This window comes from Lathamus discolor, chromosome 13 (genome assembly GCF_037157495.1).
Source record: "Lathamus discolor isolate bLatDis1 chromosome 13, bLatDis1.hap1, whole genome shotgun sequence".
NCBI lineage: Eukaryota > Metazoa > Chordata > Aves > Psittaciformes > Psittacidae > Lathamus > Lathamus discolor.
The window spans coordinates 8,347,553-8,368,495 of record NC_088896.1 but is presented as its reverse complement, the minus strand read 5'-3'; the positions used below and the strand labels follow the sequence as shown (position 1 = coordinate 8,368,495).

Sequence of the window (20,943 nt, the reverse complement as noted above, 5' to 3'; positions counted from 1 at the left end):
TACAATATTGGTGGCCCAAATAATGGATTCAAACCATACCCCAAATTTCCCTAATCATTACAGTTATCCCGATTTCAGACATGGTGATCAAGTACCCCTGAAGTTTACAGTGAATATTCAGGAACAAAAGTAGGAGCAGTTCTTTTCAGTGGGTGTATGAGCATGCTGCAGACATGCAGAAATGGGCTCTTGTGTTCTGGGCAGAAGAAAAGACCAAGCTTCAGTCTCACTTAGACTCTGCATCTTATTCCTTCAGAACTTGGTCTCATTCTGCCTGCTCTTGACCCCAAAGGTTTACCTGCTAAGCTTTTATAATACATAATTTGAAATCTAAGCTGCTGAAAAAAACCCTTCTGATAATTATGTCAGGCTCTGACAGCACTCAGAGATGGTGTTGACTGCATTTTCTAGGCACCAAAAGACTTCTCATTCCTCTGTAAGTGAAACTCTGGGTTAAATGTGTTCCTAGAGCAGTTAGCACTTCAGCAGTTAGCAGCCTAAATCCATTCAAGAAGTAGAAAAACTTACAGGAAATGATGGAGAACTGGTTAGTACAAGTTTAGGACACAGTCCTAACATGAGGACACCAAGGATGTTACAGTTTCTGCTAACTTGCAGGCAGAACCACTCATGCTTAAATTTTTGCGTGCTCAGAGAGACATGGAAACCAAGAGAACTGCAAAACCTCATTACTAGATTTGCAGTCACAGGTTGTTCTGTTTCATGGTGACTGTTACAACTCTACCTGCAAAAGTGCAGATGCCGATAATAAAGCTTACATCATGACAGATGATACCTCTGTAAGACCAGAAGCCTGGTGATGAAGTCAAAAGAATAGGATTCTTTTGAGTGGCACGAGTTGCCATTTCAGGAGCTGGAGTTTTCCAAGTGGTTTTGAAAGTATGGCCCTATACGCATGATGCTCACTCTCTCATTGTGTAGCAGTGGGAAGCAATGCATAAGTCTGAGGTTAAAGTGTGCTGCTGAAGACTTCTGAGACAGCAGAACCCGACTGGTCATCTGGACCCATTTTCTGTTGCATAGCACTGTGCACATCCCCGTGTTCTACAGACTGTGTGCTCATTGCCCAGGACTTGCTGTCTTCATCCAGAAATGTTTTATAAGGCTCCACATGTATCTGATGGACAGTTTGCTTTGACTCCTCATACTTGCCTTTCCCATCTTCTGGAAGGCTGGATGCATGAGGCAAGTAAGTGCTCCGAGATCCATCAGTGGGAATCTTCAACTGCTCAGTGGAGCTAGGCTCTTGAGACAAATCTGAAGGTCTCATGAGATGCTGAGTATATACCCCTTCAGACAGAGAGCCAGACTGTGTCTCACTGTACACACGCAGCCACCGATGGTGCCGGCTGAAGTAGTTGTAGTGTTGATGTTTCCCTAGCTTTTTTTTCCCTAGAAAGCTCAGTGCCTGCTTGGAGCTAGAGGACTTGTCTATGCTTTTCAGTGTAAGTCCTGACACTGTTAGATTGCTCATGTCCTCTGTGCAACATTCGGCATTAGTATCAAAGGCACTACACTCTGTCAGGCCTTCTTTCAATGTTAGGCAAGGCTTCATGTCGTGGACTTGGAGAACATCAGGTGCACTGCCACCCAGGCCACTGCTGGCCTGCTGGGATATGTCCTGTGAGGAGGAGTAAATCAGGTCTAATTCTCTGGGGCTCAATGCATCACTGGAATCATAGTCACTGTCAGTTGGAAGGAATACTTCAGAGCAGCCTTCTTCATCTGAGCAGGGCTGGGAATCTGCAAAGAGAACTGATTAAGAAGACAAGCACAGGAGAGAAATGGCTTAACTGTCATTTGTGGCTTTTTTTCCCCTTAATTTAGACTCAGATCTACAATTCTAAACACATGTGTATTTTGTGTGAACTGGGATTATGTACTGAAAGAATCTGTTTTCTTTTATCTTCTTGTCACCGAATTTCACAGAGATGGAGATTTGGGAGAGAAAAACTCTTAATCCAGGTTCTGTTTTTATTAAAGATGTCAGCTGAATTACTCCACATTTATACCTCTGTAACTGTGTGTGTGCCTAAGAGGTTCATCGGGAGGCAGATGAACAAAAACTACCCTTTTGTCCACCAGGTGTGTCATGTGTGTTCAAATACAAAGCAGAGAACACTTAATTCAGATGTGAATTTGTTGACCACACCATCGCTAGAATCACTGCTGTCTTTTGGCTGCAGAAGGATCAATAACATAATAAATAGTGGCATATGTGATAGAGTGGGTTGATGCTTCACTGCCCTGCAGGTTTTTTATTAGAACCAAGGAAAAGAAATGTAGATTTTATACAGTGCTGACTATTCACTTTGATTGTAAATCGCCATACAGCCCAGCAATAGTGAACCAAGCCCATGCAGGACAAGATAATGCTCTAGTTATCATGGTGCCAGAGCTAAGGATTATTCTGCATTCATGGTCTGTAATACAGGGAAAAATTAGCTTAGGGAGAGATGTTGAGAAAGAACACTGTGGTGTAATGGAGTGAATCAAAGTACCATCGTCTCTGGGTTTCTTTCAACCTAATCTAATCAGAGTACGTGTATTCATTTTTCTTTATGGTATAAAACTTCCAATTTGAAAAAAAACCCACAAATTATTATTACCAAAATGGTCATGGCAGTTGTTTAATGCAGCATCTGGTGCTTTTGTTTCTACTGTTTCATCTACTTATTGCTTAAAGACAGCTCAGCAGAATGATGGATTACATTTTTCTCCAAAGTCCTTATTCTGTTAGCAAATTAGGTGTTACTGTTTAATTTGCTTCACCTTTATTTGCTGTTATCCATTTCTTTCATCAGTTTAGTTTTCCAGCTGTTCAGAGAAGTAGTAACAGTCAGTGAGGTGGGTACTTACTTGTTTAAGTCTGTGTTTTAAAGTGCTTGTCTGGAGCACTGACCACACTGAGGTATGTGAAAATGACTTTTAAACTGGACTATTGGCACTAAAATTTGCTCTATCAAAACAAAGCAAAGTCAGTGACAGCACTTGTCCCTTCCAACCTGTTCATTTAATAAGGTGGAACAGCGAGTTGACAGAGTTGGCTGATGCTGAGCAATTATTCTGAGTAGTTAAAAACCGATTGTAAAGATTGTAGAGGGATCTCAGTATAGAGAGTGGCAAATGGCTGGTAAAATGATTGTTAAAGTACCCTGGCAGGTATGGGAAAAAGTTGACTCCTTTTATAAAAAGACAATACAGGAACTGTTACAAGTGAAAGTGAGTTTGTGTGAAAGTGAAAGGATTTTGTTTGATGAACAAAGGAGAGTTCTCTTACCACTCACAGCTTTTCTTCTCTGGAGTCTAGCCTCAGGTGAAGGGGGAGGTGAAGGAAGACAATCTAAATGTGAAGAGGATGAACTGATTTTCTTCTGAGAGTGTTCTTCTGAAAGATCCACAAACTTCTTTATGGGTAGGCCAGCTGCTGGCTGCTTGTATCTTGCATACTGCAGCGCTTCTGTGATCCATCTCATTTCCCTCCAGATCTCATCGATTTGCTGTAGAGAAAAGAAATGGTGAAAAAGCACAGTTAGTCTGTGTATTGATTCTGCCTAAGTGTGTACTTTATAAAAGTGCCCAAGTGGGTGTGTGGATGCTGCCAACAGACAGCAGCAGGATCCCCTGACAGGACACTTCAGATGTAGATGGTCTGAACCGCCTTTGGTTTGGTGCTTGTTCTCCTTCACCACTGCAGAGTCTGACTCTCAAATGAGATACCTCAATTAAGAACCTGTACTTAGTGGGGTGTGGGTGTGTGAATTCAGGCCTAAACTCGATATGGAAAGAAAATGAAAATGGTCTTTTGATGGAGTAAAAAATGTGATCAGTTTTGTGGCGCAGTTGAAAGTTGATTTCATTCTGTACTGTCATGAAAGCAAGACTTCTTGAGCATCCTTGCAAACCCAGGATTATGTTCCAAAGCAGCGTGCTCCAATCAAAGCTAGTTTTTAACAGAAGAATGTACATACACGTAGAAGAATATACATTCATGGAGGGCAGAAGCACAGCTATGAGCCAAACTGCAGGTTTCTCCCTTATCATCATTTTGGTCTTCATATATTTTAATAGTATAAATCTACCGTAAGACAGTTCTAACACAGTTCTAATGCCTGTTGATGGCAATAAGAGACAGGTGCCTAAGTCAATAGCGGGATATAGCTTTAAAATGACTGCTGCTGCTCAACCCAGGACAGCATCTATGAAGAGAGAAAAGATGCTGCTTACTGTGGGTTTTGAGAGTCTTCTGATAATGGAACGCTTTTACCATCTTCAAGCAATTCAACATGTTTGATGCTGGAGCAGATGTTGCTGCACCCAGCAAATGACAGTAGCTGTGAGTATATTATCCTTCTGCTGCAGTACCCTTTCTAGAACTTCCCTTGCACTCCTCTTCCTACAGAAGATTTTGCATTTAAAGAAATGAGCCTTCATATTAATATTGCAGTGTTTAAGGGAAACTGCTCTGCAGTTATGCAAGCTATGTTCTGCAGGGATGCAGAATGAGAGCCCTGGGTCAGGAAATGGATAGGCAAAAGTGAGTGGTACTTTGTGCAGCATTATCAAATAGAGAAGTAACAAAGGGACCAGAGAAGAGGATACTGCAGACTCTCATATTGTAAGATGAGGGCTCCAGCACATATTCTTAGCTGAAGATACTTCACAAAATGCACATTCAGAGTGTGAAATTTATTGCCAAAGGATACTGTAGATGCCAGATTAGCTAGGGTAGTTCTTGATGAGCTGTGTTGGAGACAGGATAACTGGAGAGATGGATCTTTGTCTTGACCTAGTATGGCCATTTTTATGTAAAGGTGAAATCCCGACTCCAATGATGTCAGTGCAAGCCTCGCCACTGAGTTAATTTGAGCTAAGAATATACACTGATAAGAATAGCAAATGGCTCAGAGATTAATTCATAATCCTACATCATTTCAAGACTTCAGTGTTGCTCCATGAAGGGAATGCCAGTTAGTAAACGTCTCACCTATTTGATTTTGGAGATTTTGTATTCTCTGTCTGTGATCCTCCCTCAATCCCAAACAGAAATCACACTGCATGCGGGTTAATAAGATGCAAATCCTGTTGTTTTTCTCCGTGATGCCATTCCGCAGTGTCTCCTGGGATAATGGACCAGTCATTTTAATGAACTGTGGTTCTTTTACAATTCAGGAACGTCTGAAGCATTACACTGCATAATTCACAGCTTAACTTCAGTTCTAGTTCAGTGTCTGCGGGTTTCTTGCTGTGTAACATTCTGGTAAAGTCTCCGAGTACCTTATCTGCTCTTTTATTTTATTTTAATCTCTACTTTTCAGTTGCCCTCTGACTCCTTTTCAGAACTGCATTTATATAGACTCCCTTGCTCTTTACAATGTTTGGTTTGTGTAGTGACTTCAACACTGTCTTAGATCTAGGATCACACAAATGCTCTTGCGGTTTTGTGGTCACCACTGAAGATTGCGGTATGTGGTGGGCTGAGATATTTTTGCCAATAGGTGAAATACAGCTGGTTTTCATTTGAGGGGAAACCTGACAAGGCTAATACACTGTCACAATAATTCAGCACAAAACACTGAAGGTTCAAATATTCTCCTATATTTTCTCAGCGTATATATGTGACTCAGACACTTTGGAGAAGAGGAACACAGACCTGTCTATACCGTGCATGCATATTAACATGTGTATACTCATTTCTGATGTGAAGGAGAAAAATGTGCCAAATTCTCCTGCACACTGGGAAAAAGGTAGATTTTCTGAGTGTGAGGGTGGGAAGATGAGAAGGAAGGAGGTGTTTGAGCAGTGAAAGTACGATGGAGCATTCCTCTCTGCCCTCCTGCATGTTGCCAGAAGTTCCAAAGTGGACAAGGCAAAGGAGGTCTGAATTCAGAGCAAAGAGGAAGAGAAATATTGTCATCTTGTTCATAATAATGGATAAAAACGTATTATCAATGGGATAAACGGTTGTCTTGGCCCCTATTCCAACAGAAGTTTGCTTGAATATTAAGAGTGCAGAGCTGTTAGTGTATCTGCACCTCAGTTGTAGAAAGCCAGATCAACCATGTCCATAGGAGTTTTAGCTCTAAATTACCAAAATGGCTTGCAAAAGTACAGGCCTTGCTATGGGGCACAGTGGGGTGTACTTGGAAGATCCACGAGTTGAGTTGGTAAAGCCCTGATCTGGGAATAGTACTGAAAATCAGTGTAAGATACAAAGAATAAGCAAATTAGACAAGAATGATAACATATGATAACATGTGTGATCCTTCTGCATTGGGGGACTGAAGCTGTATCACTGCATGGTGCTGGACAGACTTCCGGATGCTTTGGGGCTGGCTTGGGGTGTTCAGTGCAGAGCTGCTCTCTGCACTGTGATATCGTTGATGAAGATTGGCTCAGCAAACTAGTCTGAATTTTCATTTAATTTTTTAATTGGCAACTTCTCATGGTGAAAAACGTCCTCAGTTCACAAAGACAGAGTAAAACCATTACACAAATGAATGCCCGAGCCTGGTACTAGCTTACCTCACATTAGATGGGAGTGAGTTTTACAAGCAGGCTGACACATTTCTTTATAACAGTCTAGTATAACTGTCATTTGATTTTGCCCATAAAAATCCTTCTATAAAAGCAACAACTAAGGAAATCATGTTCTGGGTTTGAATTTCATAAAAACAGAATTGCACTTTTGATACAACTGCTCTTTTTATGATGTCTGTGAATAATTCTCCATTTAGATTTCAAGTTACAGCCCTATGCAATTTTTAAGAAAGCCACCTTAAAATCTCTTTGGAATAGGCAGAAACAGACTATTACCTGTATGTAGTCTATAACTTGCTGGTGTCTTTGTTTGGCTGCAGCGACTTCACTGTCTGAAATTGCTTCCCTTAGGGATTGCTGGGTTTTCAGAGAGTCCAGCTCTATGACAGCAGAAAGGCGGCAATACAGGCTTATAAATTTTTCCTTGTAACAGCAAAAATGAACTGTGAAAAGACCAAGTGCAAAGGAAACATTGTTTTATTCTGGTTATGAAATATGAAATCCTTAGCTTTCAGAGCACAAGTTTTATTAGATATAATTACTAACTCTGGATGGGTTACTTTAAGCTAGAAATAAATAATACAGGCTCTAATTCTCCTCTCGTTTACACTGGATTTACTCTGTAACTTCACTGATTTCAAAAGAGTCATTTCTAATTTATATGTAAGTGAAGGGATAATCAGGTCCTTAGTATGCAACTCCAGAGGCTATCTTAGCCTTGATAGCTTCAATCAGAAAGGCTGTTTCTGAGGCTTTTATAGCTCATCATTTCTTTTATCAAGAAGGCAGTGACATGACTGGAAAATGGAACTCATCTCTTGTTTTTTTTTAATTGAGTGTTTCAGACAGAAGGTATCATTTCAGGGGGTGATAACTTTCTCTTGGGCTAGGCTGGCTGAAATCAGTAACTGAAATGTAAATGACTCAGCAGTAAAAGCATCTCAGTGGTATCAGTTTGGGTGAAACAATTAGAACTCTGTTAGGTGTTAGCACACATCATGCTCTGAACTCTGATGCAGAAGGGTAACAAGAAGGTGCAGAATGACCTCTTGCTTTGTGTGATTTGACTTTGGAGTGGCACAGAGCTGTCTGAGCTACCTCTGGAAGAGGTAATTGGGTAACAGAGACACAAGAGCTCTAGTGCCGTGGAGCTTCGCATGTGCTAGTTTCCCTGGCCTCTTAAAGCTCCATTATAGAACCTGCAATTGCACAGGCAAGACTTAGCAGTTATCACTATGAGCCTCTGCACAGACACATTGAAATTGGCTGAGGGAGAACTCAGAAATACTTCCCCATTCAGTGGTGTTTGAATAAATGCAAGCACAAAGCATGATGTTGTTATAGCAGTGAGCGCCCCGTGGTTGCTGCTGCTACTTCTCTGGGTTGGGGCAGGGTATTTTTCAGGGTGTTTCAAGTGTAAATTGCATGCATTGTTCTTATCACAAATATCAATAAAGAAATCAAAACAGCATCATGTGTCTGTCTGTCCCATGCAAACAACACGATAAGAGTAACTGAGAAGACTTTTTCAAACTAAGAAATCCGCTCACAGACACATCATTAGCATAACAGTAAAGGCCTAATCTGAACATAGAAATCTCACAAAAAAGAGTGAAAGAAAGAATTCTACCTTCTGGTTTCTCAAAGATGCTGAGATATTGCAGGGATCTAGTCTGAATAGTGTGTGGTCTTACAGTATATGTGCCATATGTGGTGGACTCTTGAGTGAATTACAGCCGCGGTTTCAGCTCCAGTGCTGAAGTTTCTAGCCTTTGTGGTTTTAAGTCAGACCCTTTAATGTTACTTTAACAAATGTTGCTTCAACATAGTCTTTTGTGGTTATGCAATTATATAGCTGGTAGCCACCAGCTAATGGGGAATGGAAGCTTCTAATATTTGAGATGTGAATCACAGTCACTTTATAGAACATCAGGGATACATATATAATGTCATATAGAAATGTCATCTGTCTTTGGCTAGATGATTGCTGGTATAAAAACACTCAAACATAAAATTCACTTTCTGTACTGTTTTCGGCACCATGAACTGCTAAACAGAGAGGTCTGCACCCAGAGTGCCTTTTGAGAGATTGCTCTGTTGCATGTTTATCTGCACCACGTCACCCCATTCAGTGTCTATTGCTTTCTCAGCCTGATGCAAACTATGTCCCAGAAGTGAGAATGACTCCTGTCCCTGGCCTGTGTACCACACAATGAGAGTTAAATAGTCTGCAAAGCCTCTAGCACAGAGATTAATTTCACCAGAAATGAGTATGCTTCATGCGTTGATTTGCACAGTGAGTGCAGCAGTCACCTCTCATAGGAAGAAATGATACGCTCAATACAGAGTCTAATAGTGAGCTTCAGGGTTGTGTGCTGGGAAGATAAGTCTGGCTTTAAGGCATTACAGCCATGGACATATGACCTAAAGCATTGAACTAGCTTTTAGTTCAATTACATCAGTTTTCTTTTGAAGGGCTAACTTTTCCTGAGCTGACCACAACAGCTCATGTATTGCGGATCTGTACCACTTGTAATTACGTGGCAGCTCAGGTAGCTGTCATCTGTCCTCCTACAACCAGCATAAAACCCTGGAGCTGTCACAGGCGCCACTTTGTGTGCCCTGGCTGATGTGGAATGAACACTGTTGTGTGTTCCTGTTTGTGTACTTGTGTTGCTGGAGGATGGTAGGTCACAATCTGTTGTGACTGCAGAAATACAGTGTTGGTAAGATCCTCCATTAACATCTAATCATTGTTCTGCTACATTAGTGATTCTAACTGCACTTAGCAATGACATACGGGAAATAGGATGGTAATGGTGTCACATAAGCACCTGAGAGAGATACCAGCGAGGACACAGTTGTCACTAGAGGCGTATTCTGTAGTGGCTGTGTGTGTGTACTGACTCCATCAGTTTTGGCTTATATCTTTCTTCTCTTCCCCACAGCAGAGGGAAGAAAGATATCCAGTTTTACAGGCCAGAAGGAAACAGAGGAGACTAATGTGTAAGGCTCAGCAGTCCCCATACTTACAATATTCTTTCTAAGAAGAACTATTAAGTCTTTATGAGCTGCTTTTATGTGGAACCTTTCTTTTCTCTGTGGACCAAACAAGAAGAAATGAGAAATAGAGGACCTTGAAGCTAAAGCATCATATGCCTTCTGTGAGACAGCTGGAAAACTCTGTTTTGGGGAATTCTTCCCCAGCCAGAAATGCTGTGGAACAAGAGGGCTGAATCTGCTGCAGCGCAGGATGCGCTCCCTAAAGAAACAGATTCAAGTCCAGTGCTTTGGCTTTTTCCGTAACTGCAATGGGACTGTCTTCTGCATTTTTCCAGGAATCAGACGGAAAAATGATGACCCTCACATGGGAAACTCCACTCGCCTTTCACAAAGCTGTGAGGGAGTCAGACTATCTGCAATCAGAAACTGCATAAATTCTCCTCTACAGAACTAGTGATGATTCTTGTGACAATTTAGAGGGATTCTTTTTTGCATCTCCTTTCACACTCCAGCCTTGCTATGTTGTGTGTAATTTTGTTGGTTCTGTTTTTATAGAGCACATCATCTTCCAAATAAGCTTCTAGACACATACTGGATAACTGTGGGCTTTGCTCTATGCTTTGCATTTCAATAACGATTGCTACAGTATATGCTTTAACCGCTCTGCTCCCTCTATAACTTGTACACAGTTATAGGTAGTGTTGTTGCCAAAGCCATCATGTGATTTATTGACTCTCCACTGGGACAAGGGGGAAAACAGATACAACTTTGTGATTTTATTATAAGGAGACTGGGTTAATATTTCTAGGTGAAGCAAGCTACTATACCGAGTTCAAACATCTGAAGAGGGAGGTTAAGAAATCCTGAGTGTGGGGTGTAAGGATTATTCTGTCCTGGGGCAGTGCAGACGTCGTCTGAGGCGGGGAGCAGGAGAAGAAAGGAGACATTGTGACCCAGTTCCAACACCTCCTGTGTATACAGACGGAAGTGCTTAGCCTGTAGAGGGACACGCGCGGGGGAAGAAATAGGAGAGAATTACAACATGGCACTTATATAAACAACACCCCAAATGATATAAAACATTAAAGAAAATTTGCACAACATCAAGCTCGGAATTTTTATAAAACATAAATATTTGGGGGGGGGGGGGGCTAAATGTGGGTTCATGTCACTACATAAAATAAAGATTTAAAGCTGCAATGTTCCACATTAAAACAACACACACACAGGCACAGCCCCCCTGAAAACAACATTTATGTTTCTTATTAGGCAGAAAATGATCACATGCCATGTGCTTTTCAAGATTATGATTGCATAATTATGTGAAAACATGAAAATGGATTCAATTAAAAACCTTTAAGATTCAATTTAGGGTTGGTTAAGAGAAATATGCAGCTCTCCCCCAACACAGCACTGAAAAGGTTTAACAAGTGCTGCAGCAAGAGAAAATGGCACACGCAGGAGTTGGCCGGAGACTGCTGTAGAGCTGCTGTGTGCAGCACTGCATTTTAGCCTGGGCATGCACCAGCATCACTGCCCATTGTTCTGTTACCACCAAAATACATAAAATACATAAACAAATCTGTTAAATTAAAAATGGAATTAATTAACACAGGAGTTTGGTCTTGAGCCATCAAAACATTTACAACTGTTTAACTGCAAGGTCATGTTTACGTCTCTCTCTCATGTACAATAGATGAGCTTAAATGCTTGGCTGAGCTGCAGCCTAAGGAATATATTGCACATTCCTAGGTTAAAAAAAAAGATACACAAAAGCTATAACCTCCAAGAAAATACACCCTCATAGAGACCTGTACAGAGCTCTATTGAATTAGAGTGACTGACCACAAGGCAGCACACCATCTGTCTTAATTTTGGATTTACTTGAGTCTTACTTGGCTCTTCCCAGGCTAGAAGGTGCAGCAGTGATGGATTCCTTTTTAAAAGCAAAGCCTAAACCTTTCAAAATCAAGAAATGTAGACACAGATTAATTTATTGTAAGGCCACATCTTTCTAGCTGCACAAACAGACCTCGGAGCGAATATAAAGATGATTTACTTCTTTAAGCCCTCTTTACCCATGTAGACCAGAATAAAATGGAATTCATGTAAACAAGAAACAAACTCCTTAGCTTATTTTTTCATGGATCTTTCACATCATAGATTATCCCCCCTGACTTTATTTATTCACATACGCATTTCTTGTACATAAATGTAAAGCCAGAAGCCAGATACCTCTCCTCACCCACAGCAATCTGGAGGTCTAGAACTGTGTGGTTTAGGAGTGCTACGTTTGTCCATGTGTAAAAGAATGGCAAAATGCTGTGTCTTCAGCAGGCTTTTCATACGCTCTGACTGTTGCCTCCAGAAGAACAGTCTATTGCCCTGCTTGCCTGGAAAAATACCTGTTTTTCTTTGCGAGCTGGGTAAAGGCTCTCACAACTACTAGCTTAATGCAAAAGTGCCTCTTTACACCTGCCTGAAGTTGCACAAATGCCAACAGATGCAAAAAATAGGAGCTAATTGAAAATTGTCTCTTAATCCTTGTACGTTCAGATATCCAGAAGAATAACGGCTTTATTGAAGATGTTCATCTCACCCCCTTCCCCTTAGAATAATGGAATACAGAACTTCTCTGCTTTTCTTTTCTTGCAACCGTATCATTTAATCCCTGCTTGCAAGTTACACAGTTTGTAGCTTTTAGTTGTGTGCTTAAGAATCAGTTTTTAAGAAGGTGATAAATACCACAGAGGAAAATACCTGATGCAGAGGTAGATTGATCTGTTTAAGGAGAGCTTTCACTGCCATCTGGAGCTCATACAAGAACAATTGAGTAGGGCAGTCTGAAGTATGATCCATACTTTCCACAGATTCTGAGCCAGAAAGTGTTTGGATCCATTCCCACTCATCTCTGTATGTTGAGTCAAGTTAAAATTAGAAATACAACAAAAGTTCAGTGCACAAGCAGGAATTCAGTGTATGTGCATTTGGGATCTGTTGATAGTTTAATCCTCATATAGCAAAACATTCTAAACTTGTGCAGCCCTGATTGTTTGTGGTTAACAGTCTGACTTTGAGACGTGTGATTTTTCTAGCACATGTACATCAAGCTGAACATTCCTTGCAACCCTGAAAATCCAACTGCCTTTAAAAGATTTCAGTAAGGCTTCTCACTCCAGGATTTCTGTTTCACATACTTCATTCCTATCTACCACAACGTTTTCAAAAGCATGCATTGGAAATGACAACAGTGACAATTAGCAGGAAGTTTCATTTCTGCGGCAGACTCTATTCCACTCACTGGAACCAAAGAACTTCCTGGTTTGCTTGACATACATCCATTTTAGATCTGATAAACATGGGAATCATCTTTCTGGATCAAATCCTTAATGCACCCTGCCCAGTATTCAGTCTTGAAAGGCAGCCAGCACCAAACATTCAAGAGAAAAATGAACAGGAAACCCCACTAGTAGATGAGTAATAGATGTGGTACAGTTTGCTCCTAAATAAAGATCTGATCTTAAATTTCAAGAGTCAGAGACTGGTATAAACTCTGAAGCCCTTGGCTTTATATTCCTTCAAAATGTTTGTTAATATTAACTACTACATTCTGGATATCCTTGTTGTCCATGCAGATAGCCAGTTCCTTTCCTCATGCAAAATTATCAGCTGGTTGCTGAAATAAGGGATTAAAAAGCTCCGCAAGGAAGCCAATAAAATGTGTTGCCCACTAGGCAAGGACCAGGCAGTACAAGTAAATGCACTTGCCCAACTGAAAAGGGAAGCAATGGGCAAAGGGAAAAATGGCCTTCCCAGAGCACAGCAGTTCAGTGGCTGATTGCATTTGTCTGAATACATGTTTTGAATTGATGTATGTTTGCTATGGATTAGAGAAACCAGGTATTATACCAGGAAATACACAGAAAAGTCACCACCGTCAACACCCTATGGTCAGGAGAAATCAGGAAAAAGGATGACATTGAATTCACTGGAGGCCGAACCCGGGATGCAGGCTATGATCTTCCTAGCAGATATATGGAAGATCATTACCACTGTGCGAAATCTGAGCGAACAACATAATATTATTGCTAGAAACCAATGGGCTCATCTGGCTGTGTTCTGGATAGGCCTTCAGACTGCTGGAAATACACAGGTCCACCTTAGTTCGGTGACAATCTCTGTGCTGGTACACATCTGAGCCAGACTTTGCTGGCACCTACAATTTTGCAATGGTAAAATTGCCTTAGCGTTTAAATTTGATCAGTTGTTTTAAACTTGAAACAAATGTTCTGTATAAATATGTGTATGTCTGTATAAGTATGTATGTATTCACATACCTGGAGACATTGCTGTTGTCTCGGATTTTAACATGACACAGGACATTAGGCAACTTCTGCAAGACAAGCACTTTGATTTGATCCACAGAACTGCAGAGTTTAAGGTAACCCAGGTACAAGCCAGGAGGGAGGCGCTGCTGACTTCGTTTGTGGTAGGTGAGTATGTCCTGTTTGAAGAGAAACAGTCCTACATAAAAATCTCATCTTTTTTTCCACATAAGGGGAAGTCTTTGGGATAAAAAGCAACAAATGTTTTTACAGCCATCTTTTTGTTTCAAGTGTTCCCAATTCACAAAGCATTTAAGCATGTGCTTAAGCATATAAATAATCTCTGGTAGTTTGGATGCACTTGGACAACTTAAAGTCATACACAAGTTCTCTAAGCTCTCAATGTCATGTAGGAATTGGGTCTAAAACCTGAGGTTTCAGTCTTCTACAAGAGTAATATTTAAACTAGCTTAAATAGCACCCACCTCTGCACTCCTGCCTGGTCATTTCAGCAGTGAGCTGGGTCAGGGACTTGATTCTGCTGAAAAACAACTTGGAAAAGGAGCAGCCAGAGCAGTTCCCTGGTTCACATTTGGTGTGTAGCTGCACAGATGGAGTAGAGCAGCACTGGGACAAGGCTGTCCCCTGGGGAAGGTGGGCGAGAGGGAGCTGTATAAACCAGGACTGACACCAAAGAAATCCCTTCAGAGGCCCAGCCTGCCTGTTCTGTGTCACCTGCTGTCAACAGGGAGATCTCACTGAGCACTGCCATTGGTGGTTTGCTAATTTTAATTAATGGCTGTGTTTTCTGCACAAATGTCTTTACCAACAAACAGAGCTTAGAAGGAATTAATAATGATTTGCTGAGGCCAGGAGATGCTTTTAAGGCTATGTATAGCAGCCTCCCAGAACTACCCTAAAAGTCATGTCTGCTGCCATCCTGAGAAATGTGTGCTTCTGCAGCGGGTGAGGATTAAGACACCTGGCCTTATGCCTTTACTCTTGGAACCATCAAATTATCTGCCAGTGCTGTACTTGGCTCTGACCAATGCAATTAGACCCTCATTTTCACAAGCACTTCATGAACAAAATACCCATTCGATGATTAAACAAGTAATAGAAGAAAGGGTGGGCATTAGATAGGAATGTGTAAACCACCAGGGGAACATTTTTTCCACTAGGATCTCTGTGGAAATCTGACCAGGCCTGTATTTTGGGTTTCCTAATATAAAACTTCTGCCCAGATTGGTATTTTTCTACACCTTTAACACATTTTAATACATTAAATCTAACATCGATCAGGTAAGTTTTATTGTCTTTTGGAAATGTTTTAATGTTCCTAAAAGCTGGTAATGTGTATTTTGATTGCCTCTCAGCTTCCGTGCAAAAAGCACAGTCTCTGCCCAAGAAGGTGCCTCTAATTCAAACCTAACCACAGTAGTCATCGTCTAGTCGAGGGTGCTAAAGAAGGGACTAAGACAGTGATTTGTCTTGTAGCATTTTGGGTAACCATGCAGCTGAGTTTTAGAGGTTGGCTACTGACACTTTGGGAGACACAGGTTGTTATTACCTACAGAAAACATGTATTAGCATTTAACATTACTGTTTAACATGAGTTTGCCAGTAACCCTGATTCTTGAAGGGCTGAAAGCTCATGGCTCTCAATGTTAATTGAACCAACTATGCAAAGTGACTTCTAACATCAATCCTTGCCTTTTATTTTCCTAATTGTGTAGTGTAGGAGCATGTTACACAGAAATTAAAGAGGGCTATGGTCAGTAAAGAATTCTTTAGCAACTATACCAGGCTCCAAGGAACTCTGAACCCCACAGAACAAGTTTATTAAGTAGAACAGTAAGGTTTTAAACCCAGATTTAGTGTCCAAGGTTGGATGGAAAAATCTTATGGAGTGTAGAAATTGTAAGTGTCTGTATAGGTGCTTAAAACCATCCCAGAGAATTTTAAAGGTTTTTATATCCCTTGCTATGAATTCTATAGCATGGTTTCCCGAAACTGATAGAAACTACTATTCTATGTTAGGACTTTGAAGTAATTTCTTTAGAATCTCATGGATATTTTACATATTAAGGTTCTGATCCCAGACCCACTGGAAGTAATAGAAGTCTTTGCTTTCAATGGGAGCCTTGCCATTAATTTTATTGGGCACTGGATTAAGGCCTAAAATTCTACAAGAATCTTCCAAAAGTCAGGGCTCTGGCGCAGGCTTTACAAAAGCAAATAACATACAGTAAGAGAAGCAAAGCACTACCTGGATTGTTATAAGCAAGATGTCTAATGCTGTTGGCTCCTCTGGAGTTGAGAGGGATTTCCTCTGGCTTTGTAGTTTGGATACCTGCATCCATTTGCCATTGAAAAATGAATAAAGACTCTCCACTTCTCTAATAGTCACTATCAGCATATTGCCATGTCGATCCTTGATTGGCTCGTAAAAAACTCTGCCTAGGTTGTGAGTTCCCAGCAAATTCTAGAAAACAAGCACATTATAAACCAAAAGTTATTTGTCACGTAGCAGGAGAGTGGCGTATGTTGAAACGTAACGTTGTGCTCACTGACATCCGTCCTGGTGACTTCAATAACAACAAGACACACAATCTTTCTCAAACACTTGCCCTATATTATATCATTTAGTGGCAAAAGGAACAGTTTTTCCTTAGGTTCTTTTCAGAGGTGGATCCTCCGATGCATTTGATTCAGCCGTGTTTAGTCTAACATTTAATGGAGAACAGAAAGGGCATTATGACCCAGCACCTTTGTAAAAGGAAACACTGTAAAGTAATTCACTTACTTAGACAGAACTTCCTATTTTTCCTCTGTCTTCTAAAGATCAAGGGTGCGCTTTCCAAAAGCACTCAGTGCTGGTCTAGTGGAGACTCCTTTGGTATCAATGAGGCCCTTCTGATTTGAACTGACTGAAGAGCTAGGTGCTTATCTTCACCTCCCCATAACCAAATGTCAGCGATGATACAAAATTCTTTGTCTATCCCCAAATCATTCATAATGGACACTTCCAAGTGTTTTCTAACTGTAATCTGTATTTTCTGTTCTCTGTTTTAAAATTATTCAGATTATTTTCAGCAACAGAAGTGAGAGGCCCTCATATCTGTGTTGAATGCAAGTAATTTGGAGCTAAACTGTGGAGTGTGTTTCTGAAGGAACACAGAAGAATTTGAAGAGACGTGGACTCTTTTACTTCAGATACCAAGAATGTGGTAGACAAAACCAGCAGAAACTAACAAACTCCCAGGGCAAAGCTCTCCAGGAAAATATGTGAGGATTAAAGAAAAGTAATTTTAAAAGGCTCCACATAAAATACATATTTTGGTCAAAATCCCTTTCCTCACACAGTAAGGCATCTGCTCATAGGTGCAAACACACTCAATCCAGTGACCAGCCACTGAAGAGATTCCCAGATGTCTTAAAGAAAAATGCCTGACATTTAAAATATGCTCGTTACTTTGCGACTTTTCAAGAGGTCTACAGTAAGCTGAGTAGGTAGGGGGGTAGTTTAAAATGAGAACTTGCATTCACAATGTAGCACATTGTATGTTTAGGGAAGTGCTGTACATTAACTTAATGACATTGAAAATGGATAGATTATCCTGAAATTATTTATCTGTACTTAGCAGGCAATATTTACTTATAAACTGTATTATTAAATTGCTTATAAACTCTAGGTAGTCAGCGCAGTGACTGCCCTTTACGTGGCATACATAACTTAGTTATTTTAGCTTTATGCATCCGTCTCCAGGGCATACTGTTGATGTCTATATGGCACCTCCCCTCTTCTTTTTAACTGTTCTGCCTTTTGAGGTTAGCCCCAGTAACAGATTAACACAGGGTGTCTTCAATATACATTTTGTTTTAGTCCATGTGCCCCCAGGTTGGATAGATCATGCAGGTAGATGTTAGCCATCTAGTTGTCAGATGAATCACTGCAACATATGAATGTGCCTAGGTGAAAACAGTTCTTTACTGTCACTGACTGTATATTCTGACTCGCATCAGAATATACATAGAGAATGGAGGTACTTACTAATAAGAATATGTGACTAATTCATATACTGAAAATTCATATACTCTGCTCAGCCTGGCACCCCACCACTTGTGTTTTGTTTGCTTTAGTTGTCTAGTAGTAACAACAGGCAAAATTACTGTCCCTGTTGTCTCTGAATCTGCTGATCTAGTCCCTTAGCAGCTGTGTTGTCACTGATCTTTTCCATTCTGTCCTGAATTCCTGCAGAGCCAGTCTATTAACTGCCTCAATAAAATGTATTCAACCATATAAACTTTATTGAGATCTTTCCATTGGCGGATCCCATTAGGCCACACACCGTTAGAGGCTGGCAGGCCGGTGACAATCCCTGTGCTCATCAGGGGACAAAGCTAGCAGAACAAACGTTAAGGACGATAAATTTGCCAGAGTCAACAGAGCACATACCACATGGGCACATTTGCTGTATCTCTGTGCTTCGAGTTCTGCTCTTAACATCTCTGGTAGCAAATAATAACACAATGTACTAGAAACCTTGGTTATGTCCAAGTTCATACTAGCAATGCTCAGTCAAAGGCAATCAGCACAGGGGGAATGAAACTGAGCTAACCAAAGGAGCTTGTGCTACCTAAGCTGAGCTAACCACACCAGAGGGAACATTCAGCAGATATAGTTAAAACTTTCTCTAGTGACAGCTCAAAGGACTGACAAGCAGCTGCTGCTTAACACAGGTGGTCCTCCAATAAAGGTACAGCAGACTGGCATTCCAGATATTTCGGGATACTTTGGGGAAATCAGTCCAGACAGGTGGCTGCCCATGAAGGCTACTCTCCTGTACAGCAGGCTTTGCCAAAAGATGTAAAACAAACCCCACATGGACATTGTTAATAATGGCCACAAAGTATCTGGGTTTCATAGTGCTGTAAAACCAGCTTATTGCATCGGCTGGCAATAACAAGAGGGATGGTTGCAATATCAAGGTCTTCATTAGTTCCAAGACTGTACCACAGATATTTCTGGGAAGCTTTGGTGGCTTCATTCAAACAAAAGGTAGGAGAAAGTGGGGCCTGGATATACTTTTCCTATGAGATTTATGCACGCATCTTTTTGAAAATGAATCCTTCCACACAAGTAAAAATCTCATGAGATTTCATCTTATCATGAAAGCCATTCTTCAAAAGCCTCATAATACATGTTGAAATGTTCTGCTGGAGAGAGTGTCATTATTATTTGCATATGGAATAGTGACTGAGACACAGAAGGATTAAGTGACCTGTTCAGTACCACTCAGTTTGCAGCACAGATTGGAACAGAACCATCCTGAGGGTGAGTGCTGTGCCATGACAATGTGATATGAAGAGCGCACACAGTGCTGCTGCCCTTACCACTGTGCTGAGGGGTCAGCACAAGACCTGTGCACCACTGAATCTCTCTAATCTCTGGTTTTAAAGGTTAAACAGGTCTCTGCTGGTTCTCTGCACAAAAGGTACATTTTACCTTAAATAACCTGGCAGCTCAGTTAGGAACTCAATGAAAGACTGAATTTTACATCACTGCTGACAATCTACAAGAGCATAGCCATCCTGTTGGTCAAACAGTGAACTCCTGCCCCAGAAGCTGTACTTGAGCAGTTTGTAAGGCATGGGTGAATCAAGAAATACGCAAAGCAACCAACCTGTAGCTGTGCTGCTGCTGAAAGCATCTTTTGCCTGGCTTGAAGTGCTGTTGATGAGGACACGGATATAGACATATTCTGCCTTAGCCATCTGATATCATCCCACATGCAAGACAACTGCAAAAATATATCCAGTTCAATCAGGTTTTGTTCTCAGCATTTTACAAAAGCAGAAATGAAACTAAAAGCAGTTTGGACTTGGAAAAACCAGTAGCTATTGCTCATTTTGAGTGTCTGCGGGTGGCAGTGACTTGCCTAGATAAACATGAAACAGACTGAATCAGACACAGAAGTTGTTCTGTAACCATCATGCACCTATTTCAGTTGCTTTTTGGACTAATGTGTAAAACTGATTTACTGGGTTTTGGCCTATAAGGAATAGTGTGAAGATATTTTGACTGACAGCATAGCCATAATACCAACTTTAAATTTTCTACTTATTTCTTTAGGCTTTTCCTCTAAATGTCGATAAACCCTTTATGTACCCAAGTAGCCATCACTTGTGTAGGCTCCTACATATAAGAGTTCATTGTGCCACTGCCAGTGACCCAGTCAGAATTTAACCCATATAAATGGTTTGTTAGCTTTTTAATGACACCGTTTCATATATTAGAATGATCAGCTAAAGCCTGTGCATTCCTAGCAACAAATTGGTAGAAGCAATACATGAAATTAGGCTCCCGTTACCTTTGTGAACCACAGGAAATCCTGCATAACTGAGCTACTGTGGGAGTCATCAATTTCCACAATTGGGATTTGATCTTCATTGGTTACTAATAAATTGTCTTTGTAAAAAAATATAACAGCTAAGTAGAGTCCCCTGAAGAAAGAAGGAAACAATTATTATCAAACACCTTTCATGTCTATTCACATCCATGCCAAATTTCAGTCAAAGAATCATAGATGTTAAGTTCCGAGGAGACAAATCCAGTCATCTGGTCTTAACTTCTGTGCTATGTAGATCATGCAACTTCAGCCAGTGAATTCTGAAACCCATTTGGGAAGCTTATCATGTTAGATGATGTGAGACTACAGGAATCTAAGAAATTATGAATCTATGCAAGCCACTGACATCAGCTTTAGTAAGGATTTTGCCAGAGTAAACAGTACACAATAGAGGCTTTATGCCCCTTAGAAATCAGAAATTTTACTTAAACTTTTTATCATTAATGGGCTTAGTTCTGCCCTCCTTTGCTTCACAGTAAATCTAAAGTAACTCAATTGAAATCAGGTGGGTTATTATGGATTTACATTAGTGTAATTGAGTGTAATTTGGCCAGCATATCTCAAAACTGTTTATAGAGATCATTCCTTTCAATATTTACCCTTGCAATTAGTTACATACGTTAAGTAACTGCCTCAGGGAA

At 40.7% G+C, this 20,943-nt stretch overlaps 1 protein-coding gene across 1 annotated transcript in view; it reads right to left on the bottom strand.

Moving 5' to 3' along the window:
* Positions 1-970: 970 nt before the first annotated feature.
* ANKFN1 (ankyrin repeat and fibronectin type III domain containing 1) overlaps positions 971-20,943 on the bottom strand; it is a 78,480-nt gene continuing 58,507 nt past the window's right edge. The window contains exons 12-20 of the mRNA XM_065693610.1: positions 20,264-20,396; positions 19,577-19,693; positions 16,159-16,374; positions 13,902-14,068; positions 12,325-12,475; positions 10,392-10,560; positions 6,838-7,004; positions 3,302-3,521; positions 971-1,764 (exon numbers count right to left, since the gene is read on the bottom strand). Coding sequence (XP_065549682.1) covers positions 971-1,764; positions 3,302-3,521; positions 6,838-7,004; positions 10,392-10,560; positions 12,325-12,475; positions 13,902-14,068; positions 16,159-16,374; positions 19,577-19,693; positions 20,264-20,396 — 2,134 coding nt within the window. The remainder of the gene's footprint in view (positions 1,765-3,301; positions 3,522-6,837; positions 7,005-10,391; positions 10,561-12,324; positions 12,476-13,901; positions 14,069-16,158; positions 16,375-19,576; positions 19,694-20,263; positions 20,397-20,943) is intronic.